The sequence below is a fragment of the Taudactylus pleione genome, unplaced genomic scaffold, assembly GCF_031769625.1.
Source record: "Taudactylus pleione unplaced genomic scaffold, aTauple2 ptg000656l, whole genome shotgun sequence".
NCBI classification, from domain to species: domain Eukaryota; kingdom Metazoa; phylum Chordata; class Amphibia; order Anura; family Myobatrachidae; genus Taudactylus; species Taudactylus pleione.
This window is the reverse complement of record NW_028285058.1, coordinates 1149307-1164725: the sequence shown is the minus strand read 5'-3', so window position 1 is coordinate 1164725 and position 15419 is coordinate 1149307. Positions and strand designations below refer to the sequence as shown.

Genomic DNA, 15419 nt, shown 5'->3' with positions numbered 1-15419 from the left:
ACACGAAGCTCGACAGTACTTACATGGTTTCTACCAGAAAAGCTGCAGATCCCTTGATCCATACTTGCCGACTATCTGGCTGCCCCTTCCGGGAGGAAGCAGCCGGATCGGCTTGACTGGGGGGCGTGGCCAGCAAACGATGGCGGGGCCGGCCAGCCGACAAGAGTTTGTGGGCGGAGGCGGAGCCACACGATCGCGTCATTTTGGCCCCTCCCCCGCTACACTAACGATATTACAGGCAGTGTGAAGCAGGGGGCGGGGGCAAAATGATGCGATTCGGCGTGAATCGCGTCACAGGCCCCCAGTTGCCGGGGACTTTCTTGTAATTGCGGTGGGGGGCAGGAGGGGTCGGCAGCTGCCGGGACACTTGCCTGCCTTCCCGGGAGGTCGGGAGTGGCACCCGCTTTTCGGGAGGCTCCCGACCAAATCGGGAGGGTAGGCAAGTATGCCTTAAGCCCCTACCAGCGGTGTTAGCCGTTTTGAGCCCAGCTCCCACATAGTGTAGTCGCTTACCTGCCCAAAGGCTGCTCCTTTGTGCTGAGGAGGTGGCCGGTAACACTGACTCCTTTGTCAGCGCATGCCGGCCGCTGGAGGGGTGATGAAGCGGTCAGAGGTAGCATGGGTAACACACACCACTGACTGCTCAGATGGAGAAAAAAAAATTATTAAAAAAAAAAAATAAGTTAACAAGGGCTCCAGCGCAGCTCTAAAAACGTGCCCTCTTCCTGAAGGCACCAAGAATAACTGGCTTCCCAGGCTTCAGGTGGGGTATAGGGGAGGAGGAGCTTAAGCTGCTTGAAAAGAAATGAACTAATTGGTGCTCAGGCTCCTGCAGCTCACACAGGGGTATATTTACTAAAGTGAGAGTTTTTAGAAGAAGTGGAGATGTTGCCCATAGCAGCCAGATTCTACTCAACATTTAACTAGCACCTTCTAGAAGATAATAGCTCGAACCTGATTGGTTGCTATGGGCAACATCTCCACTTCTAAAAACGCTCACTTTAGTAAATTTACCCCACAATACCCACAGACCCAATGTCCCACCATTGGAAGAAAAATAAGTGTTTTTGTATAATGTTCCTTCAAATTGTACATACAAAACATAATGGTTTTACAAGTTATCATGATTCATTGCTGACACCTTTTTAAGACTTATTTCTCACATGACTAATTTTTATAATATTTGAATGAAGTCTATTTCAACGATTGACTCAATCATCATAGCTTTGGATGAAAGTAGTATAAATCAAAAACATACCTTTTCCATAGTGTGCTGTAAAGTGCATGGATCCTCTATGATATGCCTGAAGAGAAGGGTAACTAATGGGGTGAAGCCATTAAATCCAGAACTTTGAGTCAAGCTGAGGATCATGCGCGTACTCTTCAGCTCAGCAAACATCATGGCATATTTGTGGTCACGGGTTAGGCGCAGGCAGAGGCGGAGCGTGGCATGTAAGGTGTCAGGATCCACAGGAACCCCAAGCATGCTAACACATGAGCGAATCAGCACGGTCACCATCTCTTCTGTCAGACCCTGGATCACTATGTCCCCAACTTTAGGCTCTTCGGCTGGAGACTCCTTCTCTGTGACAGGGTTTTCAGGAACAGGAGGAGCCTCTAGATAGAAAATAAAGAGTGTGATTTGAGTGACATTGACGCGCTTTCATTTAGAGGAATGTGCTTTAAACTCCAAAACCTTATAAAAAAAAACAAAAAACAAAACATATAACCCAACAATGGCAGGCCATACATTTGGTTTATAAGTAATTTTCTTATTAAATAGTGGAAATTCAGCATTGGGTGGATTTTAGACAAGTCTGCACGCACCAGCCACCTTCTCCTCCTTCTGCTTGGCTTCCACTTCTTTGCCTTCTTCCAAGGTCTTCTCCAGCTCCTGGCCATTCCCGTTCTTACCGCTTTTCATTAATCGTGGAATGCGCAGCAGAGTCAGCATAACAGGACGCCGATTTCCAGTCTCCTCGTTGACCTGTGGGAGATGCATTGCATGCTTTACATTAACGGTCACTGATTTTAAGGCTTAGGTCATAAACTTTGTTGTAAATGAGCCGCTAGAAAACACAAACAAACCTGGGAGATTTTAGATTTTCCATTAGCTGTAAAACTAATATGTGGCTTTAAAAAAAATAAAAAAAAGAAGAAGGATCAAATAACTAGTTCTAGGAGTTTCTTACAAAGAAAATTACCTGGACCATAGTCGTAAACTGCACGGTGTATCGCCGGCGGCCGGCTGTAAAACGCACACAGGTCTCCCCAGCTTTCCATGCTGTGTCAATGGTACTGTTGTTGCTAGCACTGTAGCTGCACCAACGTCCTGATCTGTCATCAAACCAACGCCAGTTGTTACCATTTGATTGCAGATACTGGAGAGGAAACCAAGACAAGGGTAACTCCACCTTCAGCGACCACAGAACAACAAGAGTCAAGCCGCTATATATAGCAGATTTTTAATAACGTTTCAAAGTTACATTTTTGTAAATTACGGAGATCAGGGAAGATATAAGACCTTATCACCAGCAACAGAAGAACACCAGGCTACAAATTAGTGGACATCATTGCACTACATTACCCTCTGTGTATTGAGGGCTGAGCCAGATAGAGGAGGAAGTTATGAGTAGCCTGCATTCCACGTTATGGGGACATTTGTGGGACCACCTTAAAACCCTCAAGGATGTCTGTCTTCTTACCCATGAGAAATAGGTTTACAATTTTAACAACATTACCCTGTTCATTTGCACTCTCCTCTTGGAAGAAATGGAGGTCTTCTCGTAGAAATCTATAAGCAGAAGGACAGGAGTAATCCACCTGAAAAAGTTATGGGACTAGTTAGTTTTGCGAGCAGCCCAGAATTGACGTCTTCTATAAGCTGGTATAATAGTGTCTTACTTCGGTGTCTGCACTTCCTTCTGCTCCTTAGCTGCTTGTAGACAAGGCTGAACCACTTCTAGTAGCTTAATCAATACATTAAGGATTCCACTTGTTTCTACAACTCTGGCACATGGCAGCTTCAACTCCTTAGAAAAACAGATAATTCCAGTTGATATAAGGACAAAATGGGTGCAACTATACTGAGCCCACCCCCAAGACTGCATAAGTCCAGCTCCATGCAACTGTCCAGGTCTCAGCTCTCCATATGATTTAGACCTTATTCAAACTGACTGCTGGTCTACTGTAAACATACAGCAGTGTTATCTATTGTACGTCATAACCCTATGAATTTCCAATTCACATGAAGGAGCCGGATCGACGAAAACTGCCTGTTCCAAACAGACCAGCTGTTTCAGCAGTGCTGGACTGAACTTTCATAGGCATTGATGTATTAAAGGACTTGGTAGGCTAAGGCTGGGTACACACAAAGAGTTTCTGTCCAACCATCCAACTAGTTAATTGGTAAGGTATGAAAGCAAATGACAATCAGCAATTTGCTCCCAAACGCCAGAAAATTTACAAAAACTTGTCTGAACGACCATTTTCATCTGTTTTCTGGAATTTAGGAGCAAATTGCTGATCATCAGTTACTCCCATACGTTACCAGATTTTCATTCCAATCAACTAGTTGGACAGAAAATCTTTACGTGTGTATGCAGCATAAGCCTGACCAACAGAATTCAAGATTATTGTCTAGGTCACAGTATGACAAAGAGGATACATTTTTACACAAAAAAAGAATCAAGGTACATCAAGGTTAACAAAGAGCAAAGACTATATGGAAATCAATACAGTAAAAAGAACACCCAATTAGGGTAAGGTGCACGGATGAACGCTTCTGATAATCATGGAAATTAGTCTATTTACAGGATACTGAAACAAATATACTTGGTTGCTCTGCATAGAGCCAACAGTGCTCTATTATGTAAAGTACATAGAATATAGAGCTAGCTACAAACACATGAAGCAGGTCTTACTAAAAAGACACTTTATATTAATAGTGGCCTACATTTAAATATATACAGATAAAACACTCCTTTAATGATGCCAAACGCTCAACATTCTAATACAGCATACATTAAAGCATGGAATTGCTCTATAATACTTCAGTTAGTTAGGGCTAGTGGTTCCAATGCAAACAGACCAACATGCTGTGGTCTGACTTTGGGTCCTGGAGGACAACACCTCAGTAATCTGTTCCGCGTGGACAGCTATCATAGGTACAAATGATCATTTCACCATCAGATTGCGCAAAATTCTGGAGAAGTGTTAACAACTTGCACTCCAATTGCTGGTGGGTGCTGGGAACTTTAAGGTATATAATATGGGAGTGCTATAGGTTACAATATTACTGGTATGCAGTAATAGAAAGCAATCATAGATCGCTGTTCCCTGCTTGATAGCAAGGGTATCCTATTAGGTTTGTCAACAATTAAATATGTCAGTGTGACAATATGTGATCAGTTATCCCTTGGGAAAGTTATCACGGTTAGAACCTGGGTAACCGCAGTAAGACAATGTTTTGTCTACATAAGCAACAATGCTAAAGTATGACCAGACCTGGTCTATGTGGGAAAATCCCTGTATGCTATAGGCAATCTGGAAGGTTAAGGGTATTAGTTGTCTTCCTGAGAACCTTTTAGCCTTATTGCAAAGGTTTCTCTCACCTCAGACATTAGCTACATTTCAGACTGAACCAGGTCAATGATTACACAGTGTTGGGTTATGGAACCTTAATGCTGGATGTCTTATGTTTGTAGGTCTTCAATAATCGGAAAAAAGTTTAACAAAAGACTTAATTTAAATAGAAAAAAGTAGCTCCTCCCTTGAGTATCTATCAGACCTGCTCTCGGGCAGAACTATATCCCAGGAGGCATGAACAACAGACACCTAGGACAGAGGTCTGCATGCTGCCGTAGTTCTTTTATCTACCCTTGGAGCTTAGCTCGCTGAGCCCTCTAGGGGGCAGTGTGTTTGCAAGATTAATTTGGCACTTAGCTTGTTGAGCCCTTCAGTGGGCAGTGTTTGCAAGATTCATGTGGAGCTTTGATTCCCTGAGCCCTCTAGGGGGCAGTGTGTTTGCAGATTAATTAAATAAAAACCATGTCCAATAGAACTAAATATATCAAGTAATAATTAAGTTGACTTAATGCTGTACAAACCATAGAACAGAGATATATGATCATATGTGAAAAAACAAGAGATATGGTAAGAACTTACCTTTGTTATCTCTGTTTCTACGAAGTCCATAGTGTCCACAGGGTGACCTTGGGGTATAGCTGGATCCTGGATCCTCGGGCACCACGGAGTTAAAGCTTTTAGCTGCTCCCAGGATGCACTTGGGTCCAACCTCCCCTATACCGTGCCCCCGAGCCACAGGCACCTCAGTCGGTAACTAGCCCAGGCCGGAGGTGGAGACGAAACAGAGAGAAGGAAGACTGGAACACACAAGAACCATACTCACAGAAATGGGAGACGGAAAACCGGTGACCAGTCACAGAGCCCATATGAAGCCAGGTGCGTCAGGGCGGGTGCCCTGTGGACCCTATGGACTTCGTAGAAACAGAGATAACAAAGGTAAGTTCTTACCATATCTCATGTTTTCTACTTCAGGGTCCATAGGGGTCCACAGGGTGACCTTGGGGATGTCCCAAAGCAGTCCAACTAAGGGCGGGGAGGCTCCTGTGCTGATAGGAGAACCCGGCGCCCAAAGGATGCATCCTGAGAGGCAAAGGTGTCAAACGCATAGAACCTCAAAAAGGTCTGAAAGGAAGACCAGGTGGCCACCTTACAGAGCTGAACAGCAGAGGCGCCACGGCTAGCAGCCCAAGAAGGGCCCACGGACCGAGTGGAATGAGCCTTAACAGAGGCTGGAACAGGTAAACCCTCCTGCATATAAGCCTCAATAATAACAGAACGAAGCCAACGGGCTAGAGTCTGTTTGTTGGCAGGCCAACCCCTCTTGTGAAAACCAAAGAGGATAAACAAAGAATCCGACTTCCTCACAGAACTAGTCCGGTCCACATAAACCTGGAGTGCCCGGACAACGTCTAAGGAAGTCTCCCCAGCCGAAAGATCAGGTGACTGAAAGGCTGGTACAACAATTTCCTGATTAATGTGGAACCTGGAAACCACCTTAGGCAGGAAATCAGGACGAGTGCGAAGCACCGCTCTGTCCTGATGAAAAATCAGAAAAGGGGGACGACAAGAAAGCGCCCCCAAATCTGAAACCCCCCTGGCAGAAGCAATTGCCAAGAGGAAAACAGTTTTAAAAGTTAGCCACTTGAGCTCCACTGACTCCAAGGGCTCAAAAGGAGGACCCTGTAAGGCCCGAAGAACCACCGCCAAATCCCACGGGGCCACAGGTGGCACAAAGGGAGGCTGGATTCTCAAAACACCCTGGAAAAAGGTGTGTACGTCCGGCATAGCAGCGTTCCTGCGCTGGAACCACACCGACAGAGCAGACACGTGTACCTTCAGTGAAGAAAGACGTAATCCTAAATCCAAACCCGACTGAAGGAAAGCCAGAATACGCGAAACCCGGAACACCTGGGGATCATAGTTTCTGGCCTCGCACCACTGAAAGTAAGTGTGCCACACTCTGTGATAGATCCTCGCGGAAGCAGGCTTGCGCGCCCTCAGCATGGTAGTAATAACGGAGCTAGAAAAGCCCTGAGACCTCAGGACGGCTGTCTCAAGAGCCACGCCGTCAAAGATAGTCGACCCAGATCCGGGTGAAGACAGGGCCCCTGAGACAACAGGTCCCGCCGTTGAGGTAGGAGGTACGGAGCGTCGATGGACAGGCTCCGCAGATCGGAGTACCACGGCCTTCTGGGCCACCAGGATCAGTGTGCCTTCGTCCTGTTTGAACTTGCGCAGGACCGGAGGCAGCAGAGATATCGGAGGGAACAAGTAAGCCAGTTGAAACAGCCATTTCACCGACAGCGCGTCTATCAGACTTGCGCCTGCGTCCCTTGTCCTTGACCCGTACACAGGCAGCTTGTGATTGTGACGGGACGCCATCAGGTCCAGCTCTGGCAGCCCCCACTTGTCCACGAGTAGTTGGAATACCTCTGGATGAAGCGACCATTCCCCGGGATGCACATCGTAACGGCTGAGGAAGTCTGCCTCCCAATTGAGGACTCCTGGGATGAAAACTGCCGAGAGAGCTGGAAGATAGCGCTCCGCCCAAGCCAGGACGCGGGACACCTCCGACATCGCAGCTCGACTGCGAGTCCCTCCCTGGTGATTGATGTACGCCACCGTGGTGGCGTTGTCTGCCTGCACCTGAACGGCCCTTCCGTGAAGAGCGGTGCCGGACGACTGCAGGGCTCTGTATACTGCCCGCAGTTCCAGGATGTTGATGGGAAGAATCGCTTCCTCCGCCGGTCACCGCCCCCCAACCCCGGAGACTGGCATCTGTCGTGAGCAGAACCCATTCCGGGATCCAAAAGGGGCGCCCCTCCAGGAGATGAGCTGTCTGTAGCCACCAGGCTAGGGACAGACGCACCTCCGAGGACAACACCAGCATCTGAGAGCGGATCCTGTGTGGCAATCCGTTCCATTCCGAAAGAATCAGCCCCTGCAGGGGCCTGGAATGGAACAGGGCAAACTCCACCATGTCGAATGCCGACACCATGGACCCCAAAACTCTCATCGCTGAGTGCACCGACACTCTGCCACTGCTCAGACAACTGTGAATCCGCAGCTGTAAGGAGGAGACCTTCTCTGGAGTCAGAAAAATCCGTTGCTGACGAGAGTCCAGCAGGGCCCCCAAATGAACCATCCGTTGTGATGGGATGAGGGAGGATTTGTTCCAGTTGATCAACCAGCCGTGCGCCTGTAGACAAGCGACCATCAGGTGGAGATGCTGGATCAGTACCTCCGGGGAGCTTGCCAGCAAGAGGAGGTCGTCTAGATACGGTAGCAACCGTATCCCCTGGCTCCGAAGGTGAGCCGCCATGACCGCCATCACCTTGGTAAATACCCTTGGTGCCGTGGAGAGACCAAAGGGTAGAGCCCTGAATTGGTAGTGGTTGTGGAGAATAGCAAACCGCAGAAACCGTTGGTGCGATGTTGCTATAGGCACATGGAGGTAGGCGTCCTGGATATCCAGGGAGACCATATAATCCCCCGGTTCCATCGCCAGTATGATGGAACGCAAAGTTTCCATCCTGAATTTGGGAACCCTGAGAAACCTGTTCAGGGACTTCAAATTGAGGATGGGGCGATGAGAGCCATTGGGTTTCTGCACCAGAAACAGCGTAGAGTAATACCCCATCCCACGTTGAGACTGTGGTACGGGTATAATGACCCCCGCCGTCAGCAAGGGCTCTATGGCTTCCTGAACCTGCAAGGCCTTGGTTTTGTCCTGAGAAGGACTTGTGCAAAAAAACTGGCAAGGCGGCCTGTGCCGAAAAGACAGGGCGTACCCCTGGGAGACCACTTCTCGCACCCAGGCATCCGTGGTGGTATTGTGCCAGCACTGGGCGAATTGAAGAAGTCGGCCTCCCACTCTGGGGTCCCCCAGAGGGAGGCCCGTCCCATCACGCAGAAGGCTTATCTTCTGGCTTGGAACAAGGGCGCCTAGCACTCCAGGCTTGCTTCTTTGGCTTTGAGGCGGTCTTGGGTGCGGACTGCCTCGGGAAGGACTGACCCTTTGCCTTGCCCTGAACCCGAAAGGAACGAAACGCCGAGCTCCGGACCTTAGCAGGAGTAGTAGCTGAAGGGAGGAAGGCTGACTTGGATTTTGCCAGGGTATCTACTATTTTGTCCAGGTCCGGACCAAATAGTAATTCCCCATTAAAAGGTAAGGCCTCCAAGCCTTTCTTTGAATCCGAGTCTGCTCTCCAAGACCGCAACCACAAGGATCTACGAGCAGACACTGCTGCCGCCGAAACCCTAGAGGTCAACAGGCTAGCATCCAAAGATGCTTCTCCAATGTAGGAGGCGGCATCTCTCATCTGTCCTAACAACGCCCTCTGGACGTCCGGAGCTTCATCCGTAAACGTGTCCTCCAAGGCGTTGGCCCACCCCTCAATGGCCTTGGCCACCCAGGAGATGGCCATGGACGGCCGGGCTACAGCCCCTGAGAGAGAATAAATAGACTTTAGACAAGTCTCCACCTTCCTGTCCGTAGGATCCTTCAGCGAGGATATAGACGGCAATGGCAAAGTAGCTCTCCTGATGAGGCGTGTTACATGGGAATCGACTGCAGGCGGAGTTTCCCATTTCTTACAATGCGCTTCCGGGAATGGATAATTGGACGCCAAGCGTTTCTGTGGCAGGAAACGCTTACTGGGCGTCTGCCAGGCCACCGCCATGTGATCAGTCAACTGATCAGACAAGGGGAACGCTGTAGAACCTTAGCTTTTTTAAAACTAGGATACCTTGATTTGGGAGCGGGTGCCTCATCCTCAATCAGAAGAATGGCCCGCACCGCCTTAACCAGAGCCCGCACATTGATGGAAGACTTAGTGTCTACCTCCTGGACTGAGGCATCTGAGGCTGAGTCATCCTGCACCTCACCATCATCCGAGGACCCCTCAGAATCCGAAAGATGCGCAGCCTGTGCCATGACTGAGCGTTTAGACGCCCTGGAGGGCATGTCACTACGCAACATCGACTGAAAAGCCGAAGATGCTGCCGCCAAATCTTGGACAGTGTGGGAAAGCGCATCCACCCAGGGTGGAGGGGCTGTCGCAGGAGCCTGAAACAGCACCACAGCCGGCTGTGCCACAGGGGTGGACTGAATATACATTGGCAACCCCGCATAGGGACCAACAGGCTGAGACCCCGGGGGAGTCTGCAATAATTGTGGGACACCCGGGGAATGGGGGATGGCAGGCTGGGGCAACGCTCTAGTAGGGGCGGCAGTCGGGACCGACAGACGGTCCGCGATGGACACCAGCACCTGGGAAAACATCGCCCATGGTGGCTCCTGCGACATGGGAGGTTTAGACGTACCAGGGACCGCCTGGCACCGTCCGCACAGGCCGTCCTGTGACAAATCCTCCCTATCCACTCCTGCAGAACAGCGCCTGCAGGAGAACAATGCCGGAGCCCCGGAGTGCTCAATCTCCTCCTCAGACATGACTTAGGAAGAAAACGTGCGCACTCACCAGTGTGCTGAGCAACAGCCCACAATATGGCACAGTATAGCACACAACTGTATGTGACGGACCTCACAAATACGTGATCTATATAGGTGAGGTCAGTAGAAACACCCTTCCCCGCACACCTGTAGGGCTTGTAGGAGAAGGAAAGGGATAGGTACAGGCTGACAGTAAGTAGAAAAAAGACACAGACAGGCAGCACTAGCAAAAGTCACATACCATGCAGAGAAGATATACTCACTGCACCTTTCCACTACAATCAACCTCCCAGATTCAGTGTCTGGGAGGGCTATAGTGCTGTGTACACTGTCCTTGATCGGGGGAGAGGTACACAGGGGGACCGGTCCGCGTGCTCCCTGAGAGTATCCACGCTGCCAGTAAGAAAATGGCCGCTGGAGACCTCAGAGGAGGAGTGGCCCGAGTAGCTGCAGCTCAGCGACGCCAGACTCCGAGCTGAAAGGCGCGCTGAGCTGAGGGGAGGAGCCGCTAGACAGGGAAGGCTTCCTCCCCTGGCTAGCATTTTTAACCCCCAAGGTTGCGGCATCCCGCTTGCCGCTTAATTTACCCTGGTGGTCTAGTGGTCTGACGGGGTATGCCTCCGATAGAGGGGGGGCCCGCCGCCACCGCTAGCGCCCCCGGTCTGTCCCCTAGACCGGGGGCATGGGACTGCATATAAAAGGCATTACCCGCGCACCGCCGCTAATCAGCGGTGCGCGGCTTACCTTAAGCTCCCCGGCGTCTTCCGGCAGCAGTCCCGGGGGAAGCCAGAGTCCGGCTAGTACAGACTCTGGCTTCCCCCGCCGCGATCCCCAGTTCAGTGCTGGCGTCGCGGCGCCAGCAGGGAGAAGGAGCGGCAGCGTGGGCGTCTGTACAGACAGCCCAGTGCTGCCGCTCTGGAGAAAAAAAACTCATGTCAAAAAAATAAATAAATTTAACTAAGTTAAAAAAAAGCTTTAGGGGGCTGCTCCTGCAGCCCCTTCCCCGCAGGGTGACCCGACTCCTGCCGGGCACCATCTTAAACTGAGGTGCCTGTGGCTCGGGGGCGGGGTATAGGGGAGGTTGGACCCAAGTGCATCCTGGGAGCAGCTAAAAGCTTTAACTCCGTGGTGCCCGAGGATCCAGCTATACCCCAAGGTCACCCTGTGGACCCTATGGACCCTGAAGTAGAATCAATTACTATTCAGATCATCCTACAGTCAGAGAGTTTGTGTCTACTGGGCTTTGTTATTTTCACTTTTACTTATAACAAACTCTTGATACTCTCCATTTACCATAAAGGAATTCAAACAATCAACTTCTTAGCACATAGCACAAGAAAATCAATGTATCTGTAGAACACCAAAATCTTCAACAAGGAGAGAGCACAGCAATGGTAAAATAAGTTGCCTAAATAATAATTTAAAATAAAAACGTATAGTAAAATGAAACAAACCCAAAAATGATTCAAACAAGAACAAAACACAGAAGTCACAGTACCTCAAAAAGCAGAGTCAGTAAAAGGATTCGAGTGGCCAAATTAGATGCCTGAGGAAGTGTAGCCATCTGACTAATCCATTCTGACACAGTTTTAGTGTCGTTCGTGGTCAGGGGAAGAGCCGCCTTAATTAGAACATCAGCAGCTTCCCACACCTAAATGAAAGCAATATGATGACACTTAGTGAGTTGCTACAATATCAAAAAAGAAACAAATACTGGAAGTGATTCAATGACCAAATCATCCAGGCAGGATAACCTCGCCCCAATATTGGTAACACTCCATAGAGGAGTATAAATGAGACGGGCTTTCCACCATGTGCACAGGGAACCACCAACGGAACCTTGCACTTAATTAAAACTCCCCCTTTTTAAACAAGCCGATACAACACTTAATACATTATTGAGTAAAGAAACATTCTCACCTGGTTAACCACTTGCTTGAGAATCATGTCCCGATAGTCTGCTCCATTCCGCTTTATGGCTGTCATAATAAGGTCGCAGACACGGTAAACTGTATCTGGTAGTTCATCCAGCAGGTGGAAGCAGCCAGGTAGCATGCTGTCTGTGAAGCCATGAAGCTCATCCTGCTCCAGAGGTTCAGCATCCTGAAACTTCTCCAGACATTTGGCCTCCTCCTCCTCTTGCTTTTCCCGTGCTTTACGCTCCTCCTCCTCTTTTCGGCGAGCAGTTTCCTAGAGAGGTAACATGGAAGATAAAGTGAGGAAGGCCTAGTGAATCCATATACAGGCAGTTTAACCAACTACAAAAAGGCAAAGGGTGTAATGTCCTGATCCCAATTAGATTTAGAATGACTAATTGCCCACAGTAGTCTGCAGTTTCCATGTAGCGGATTTCAGATATGCAGAACATGAACAACCAAAGCTTTATGTCAGTGACAAACCACTACCCCTTTGTGATGTTTGCCAGAGGTGAAAGAGGGGCTGTTACACCATGTGTGGAGGGGGAAGAGTTTGGGATACAGTGGATGGGGGAGAAAAGGGGAAGGGAGCGTTGGGTCAGGAGGATGGGAGAAGGAAGAGCTCAACCTTTTCTAACGCAGGTACAAGAGCCAGTGCCCCTTAAACCTTGTGTATGTCCTATTTGTTTGTTGTTTTTTTTTTTGAGAGGCTCCCCCTTGCCTGACCCCTTCACCCCAACACTGATCTTGTACTGTACCTCGGGCAGCTCTGCCCTCTGTTCCATAGGGATATCTTGTCCCAACGACATGGCAATGGCTCTCAGCATCTGATCTTCCTCTGACATACTCAAGTCCTGCAGAGCAACAACAGATACCCTCCTGTCAGCTGGGCTGCTCTGCAGAATGGGGAGGTCAGGGCATGAGAGTAAGGATGCACAGGCATAGGAAAGACATTAAGTGTCCGATGAGTTTTGGGAACATTGGAGCAAAAAGGTGAGAAGGGAGCTGCTGCATTTGGGCCAAGGGAACCCAATTTGTGGTAACAGGCTGGGGAACAGCTCATCTTACTAACTATGATAACAGCCCTGATAGCGTTTTACCATCAGTTCAAGATATTAGGAAGCACTATTTGTTTTGAGGGTTTACCCCTCGCCTGACTAGCAATACTACTCTGTCACATGCGTATGCTTAGAGGTCTGCCTTGTATGAGCAGAGTGGCACGGAGAAGCCTGCGGTAGAAAGGGGCTGAAATGAAGGAGAGGGAAGGATGGAATGTGATGAGGGAACAGAAGGAAAGCAGAACTAAAGCTGAACCTGATGAAAAGCAGAGAATAAAAAAAATAAACACCAAAAAGAAATGAAAATGGTTTCAGTGAGCTGTACTTACCCGCACTACACCGCCAATAAGGGGAGGAGGGTGGGTGAGAAGGTACTCCGTCGCTTGCTCCATGGTGCTGGTGTTGAGAAGAGCTTCCATTGCATGCTCACGTGTGAAACCCATATCCATAAGCTATAGGGGGGGGAAGACAAACTGATTAGGAAAGTGACTAAGGAAGCGTCAAGGAGAGGTTCTTTAGTATTTTTTATTCCACCCAAGCAAATAATGGAGACTAAACTGGAAAATGCCCACTGTAAACCTAAGTCACACTCCCACCTGCTGAAGTTGTTGCTGGTTCACTTGAGGCTCCCGTCTGGCACCGCTCTCGTCTTGCTGCCCTCCTTCTTCCTCGCGGCTGCCCTCTCGCTCTTTACTCAAACGCTCACGAATTACTGGCTCGCCGCGAAGGATGTGACACAGTATGGCAAGCATGGACTCGGCCATTCGGCCTCCATACACTTTCAGAGGCTTCCGACTCCACAAGTTCTTTAGACAAGTGAAGGCTGCCTTTAATAAGCAAATTAAATGTGAGCAAGAGATCAGGAGAGTGCAATGTAGTCTGCTGGAAATCATACCCTTTGCAGCCACCTTCATCCCCCCCTTTAGTATAGATAAACATGTTTTACCAGCAAATATGAACATACCTGTACAGAACACTGACCTTTAGACTTTCATAACACTGCTTATTTTAAAAATGTACCAAAAATCTATTAATGCAATATTTAAAAGAGCACCATACCTTCTGTGTGACCACGAGAAACCGCAAAGAACTAAACTGAGGGAAGTTCTGTCCTCCAGGTAGCTTGGTGGGAGGTAGAGAATGTGGAGACTCCAAAACAGTTGTGGGGTTCACCATCTTTTCCACCAGCATAAGCCAGGCATCTAAAAACTCCCCAGTACCATCTGGTAGGTCGGGATGTTCCAGTCCCTCAGAAACAGGCACTCTACCACCCATGGAAAGTGCCCAGTTGAAAGTTCTATAAAAATGATCAGAAGTTCAATTCATAATCCGTTACAAAACAAAGTATTTTGTATAATCTCGCAGTAGAGAGATTTTTAAAAATGGGGAAAATTTGCAAAATCCTTATTTTTGGGTAAAAATGTGGGGATTTCTTACAGAACCCTTTGGACAGCCCCCATAATGATAGTTTAGTGAAAATTTCTTAAGTTGAGTACTTTGGCGAAAAACGACAGCTGAAATTTCGGTTTAAATGGTTTTTTCATCCGATTGTGGCTGATATCGCCCGCAAAATCGTCCGATTTTGCTCTAATTAAAGTCCCCCCCTTAGTCTCAAATATAGCTACTCAAAACAGTTACCAAACAGATTTTATTTGCTTATAATGTTATGTTTCTTTCTCTTGCGCACTTTATAGCTTATCAGCGCTTGCTAATGAAAGGAAAAGGCTTACTTACTCGAAAAGCGCATTGTGCCCACCGGAACACAGAAATTTCTGTAGCATCAGGTGATATGGGTATTTTCGCTCATCAAACAACATGGGAGACGTGAAACCAACAGAGCAGATGAAGAATGTTAACCTAAAGGAGGAAGGGATTTTAAAAAGAACATGAGGAAAACTGATTCATAAATTGCACGTTAAAACCTCTTGCAAACCTGAGGCTTGAAAGCCAAAGATTATATGGAAGTTGAACTGCAAATCTAAAGGGTAAAACAAAGCCAGATGTGCATCACAATATGCAATTGTAAATTGGACTTTAACTTTATGCAAAGATAACTAGTAAACCAGGAATATTTCATTCCAGTTTGACCCCCCAAAAAAATCTCCTTAGCAACAGTAAGTAGAGAAACATGAAGACTTAAAACCCTTACAGACCTGAACCTCGGTGTGGGCGTGTAGGGTGGAGGCTGCCAGGAAAGACCTTTGGTAAGTAATTTTGTCAGGGCCGATGCAGTAGAGCGAGCAGCTGGTGTGGGAGCTGTGGTGGTGCTAGCTGCATGGTGACTTCTCCTTTGTCGGACAGGAGAGCCCACACAAAGTTTAACAAGGAGTCCAAAGAGCTCAGCTAAAGCCCGACCTAACCTCGAGGACGCTGCAATACAAGATACAAAATCCATGTGTAAGACAG

At 48.3% G+C, this 15419-nt stretch overlaps 1 protein-coding gene across 23 annotated transcripts in view; it reads right to left on the bottom strand.

Moving 5' to 3' along the window:
• HUWE1 (HECT, UBA and WWE domain containing E3 ubiquitin protein ligase 1) overlaps positions 1-15419 on the bottom strand; it is a 155406-nt gene that overhangs the window by 60363 nt on the left and 79624 nt on the right. For 12 of the 23 annotated variants that reach the window (XM_088455517.1, XM_088455514.1, XM_088455520.1 and 9 more), the window contains exons 30-42: positions 15167-15383; positions 14748-14870; positions 14073-14310; positions 13608-13840; positions 13343-13466; positions 12714-12851; positions 11960-12229; positions 11538-11690; positions 2905-3032; positions 2742-2823; positions 2205-2381; positions 1828-1987; positions 1259-1617 (exon numbers count right to left, since the gene is read on the bottom strand). In XM_088455517.1, the coding sequence (XP_088311643.1) occupies positions 1259-1617; positions 1828-1987; positions 2205-2381; positions 2742-2823; positions 2905-3032; positions 11538-11690; positions 11960-12229; positions 12714-12851; positions 13343-13466; positions 13608-13840; positions 14073-14310; positions 14748-14870; positions 15167-15383 (2402 nt within the window). The remainder of the gene's footprint in view (positions 1-1258; positions 1618-1827; positions 1988-2204; positions 2382-2741; positions 2824-2904; positions 3033-11537; positions 11691-11959; positions 12230-12713; positions 12852-13342; positions 13467-13607; positions 13841-14072; positions 14311-14747; positions 14871-15166; positions 15384-15419) is intronic. The other 11 variants (XM_088455521.1, XM_088455523.1, XM_088455522.1 and 8 more) reach the window with 4 other exon arrangements.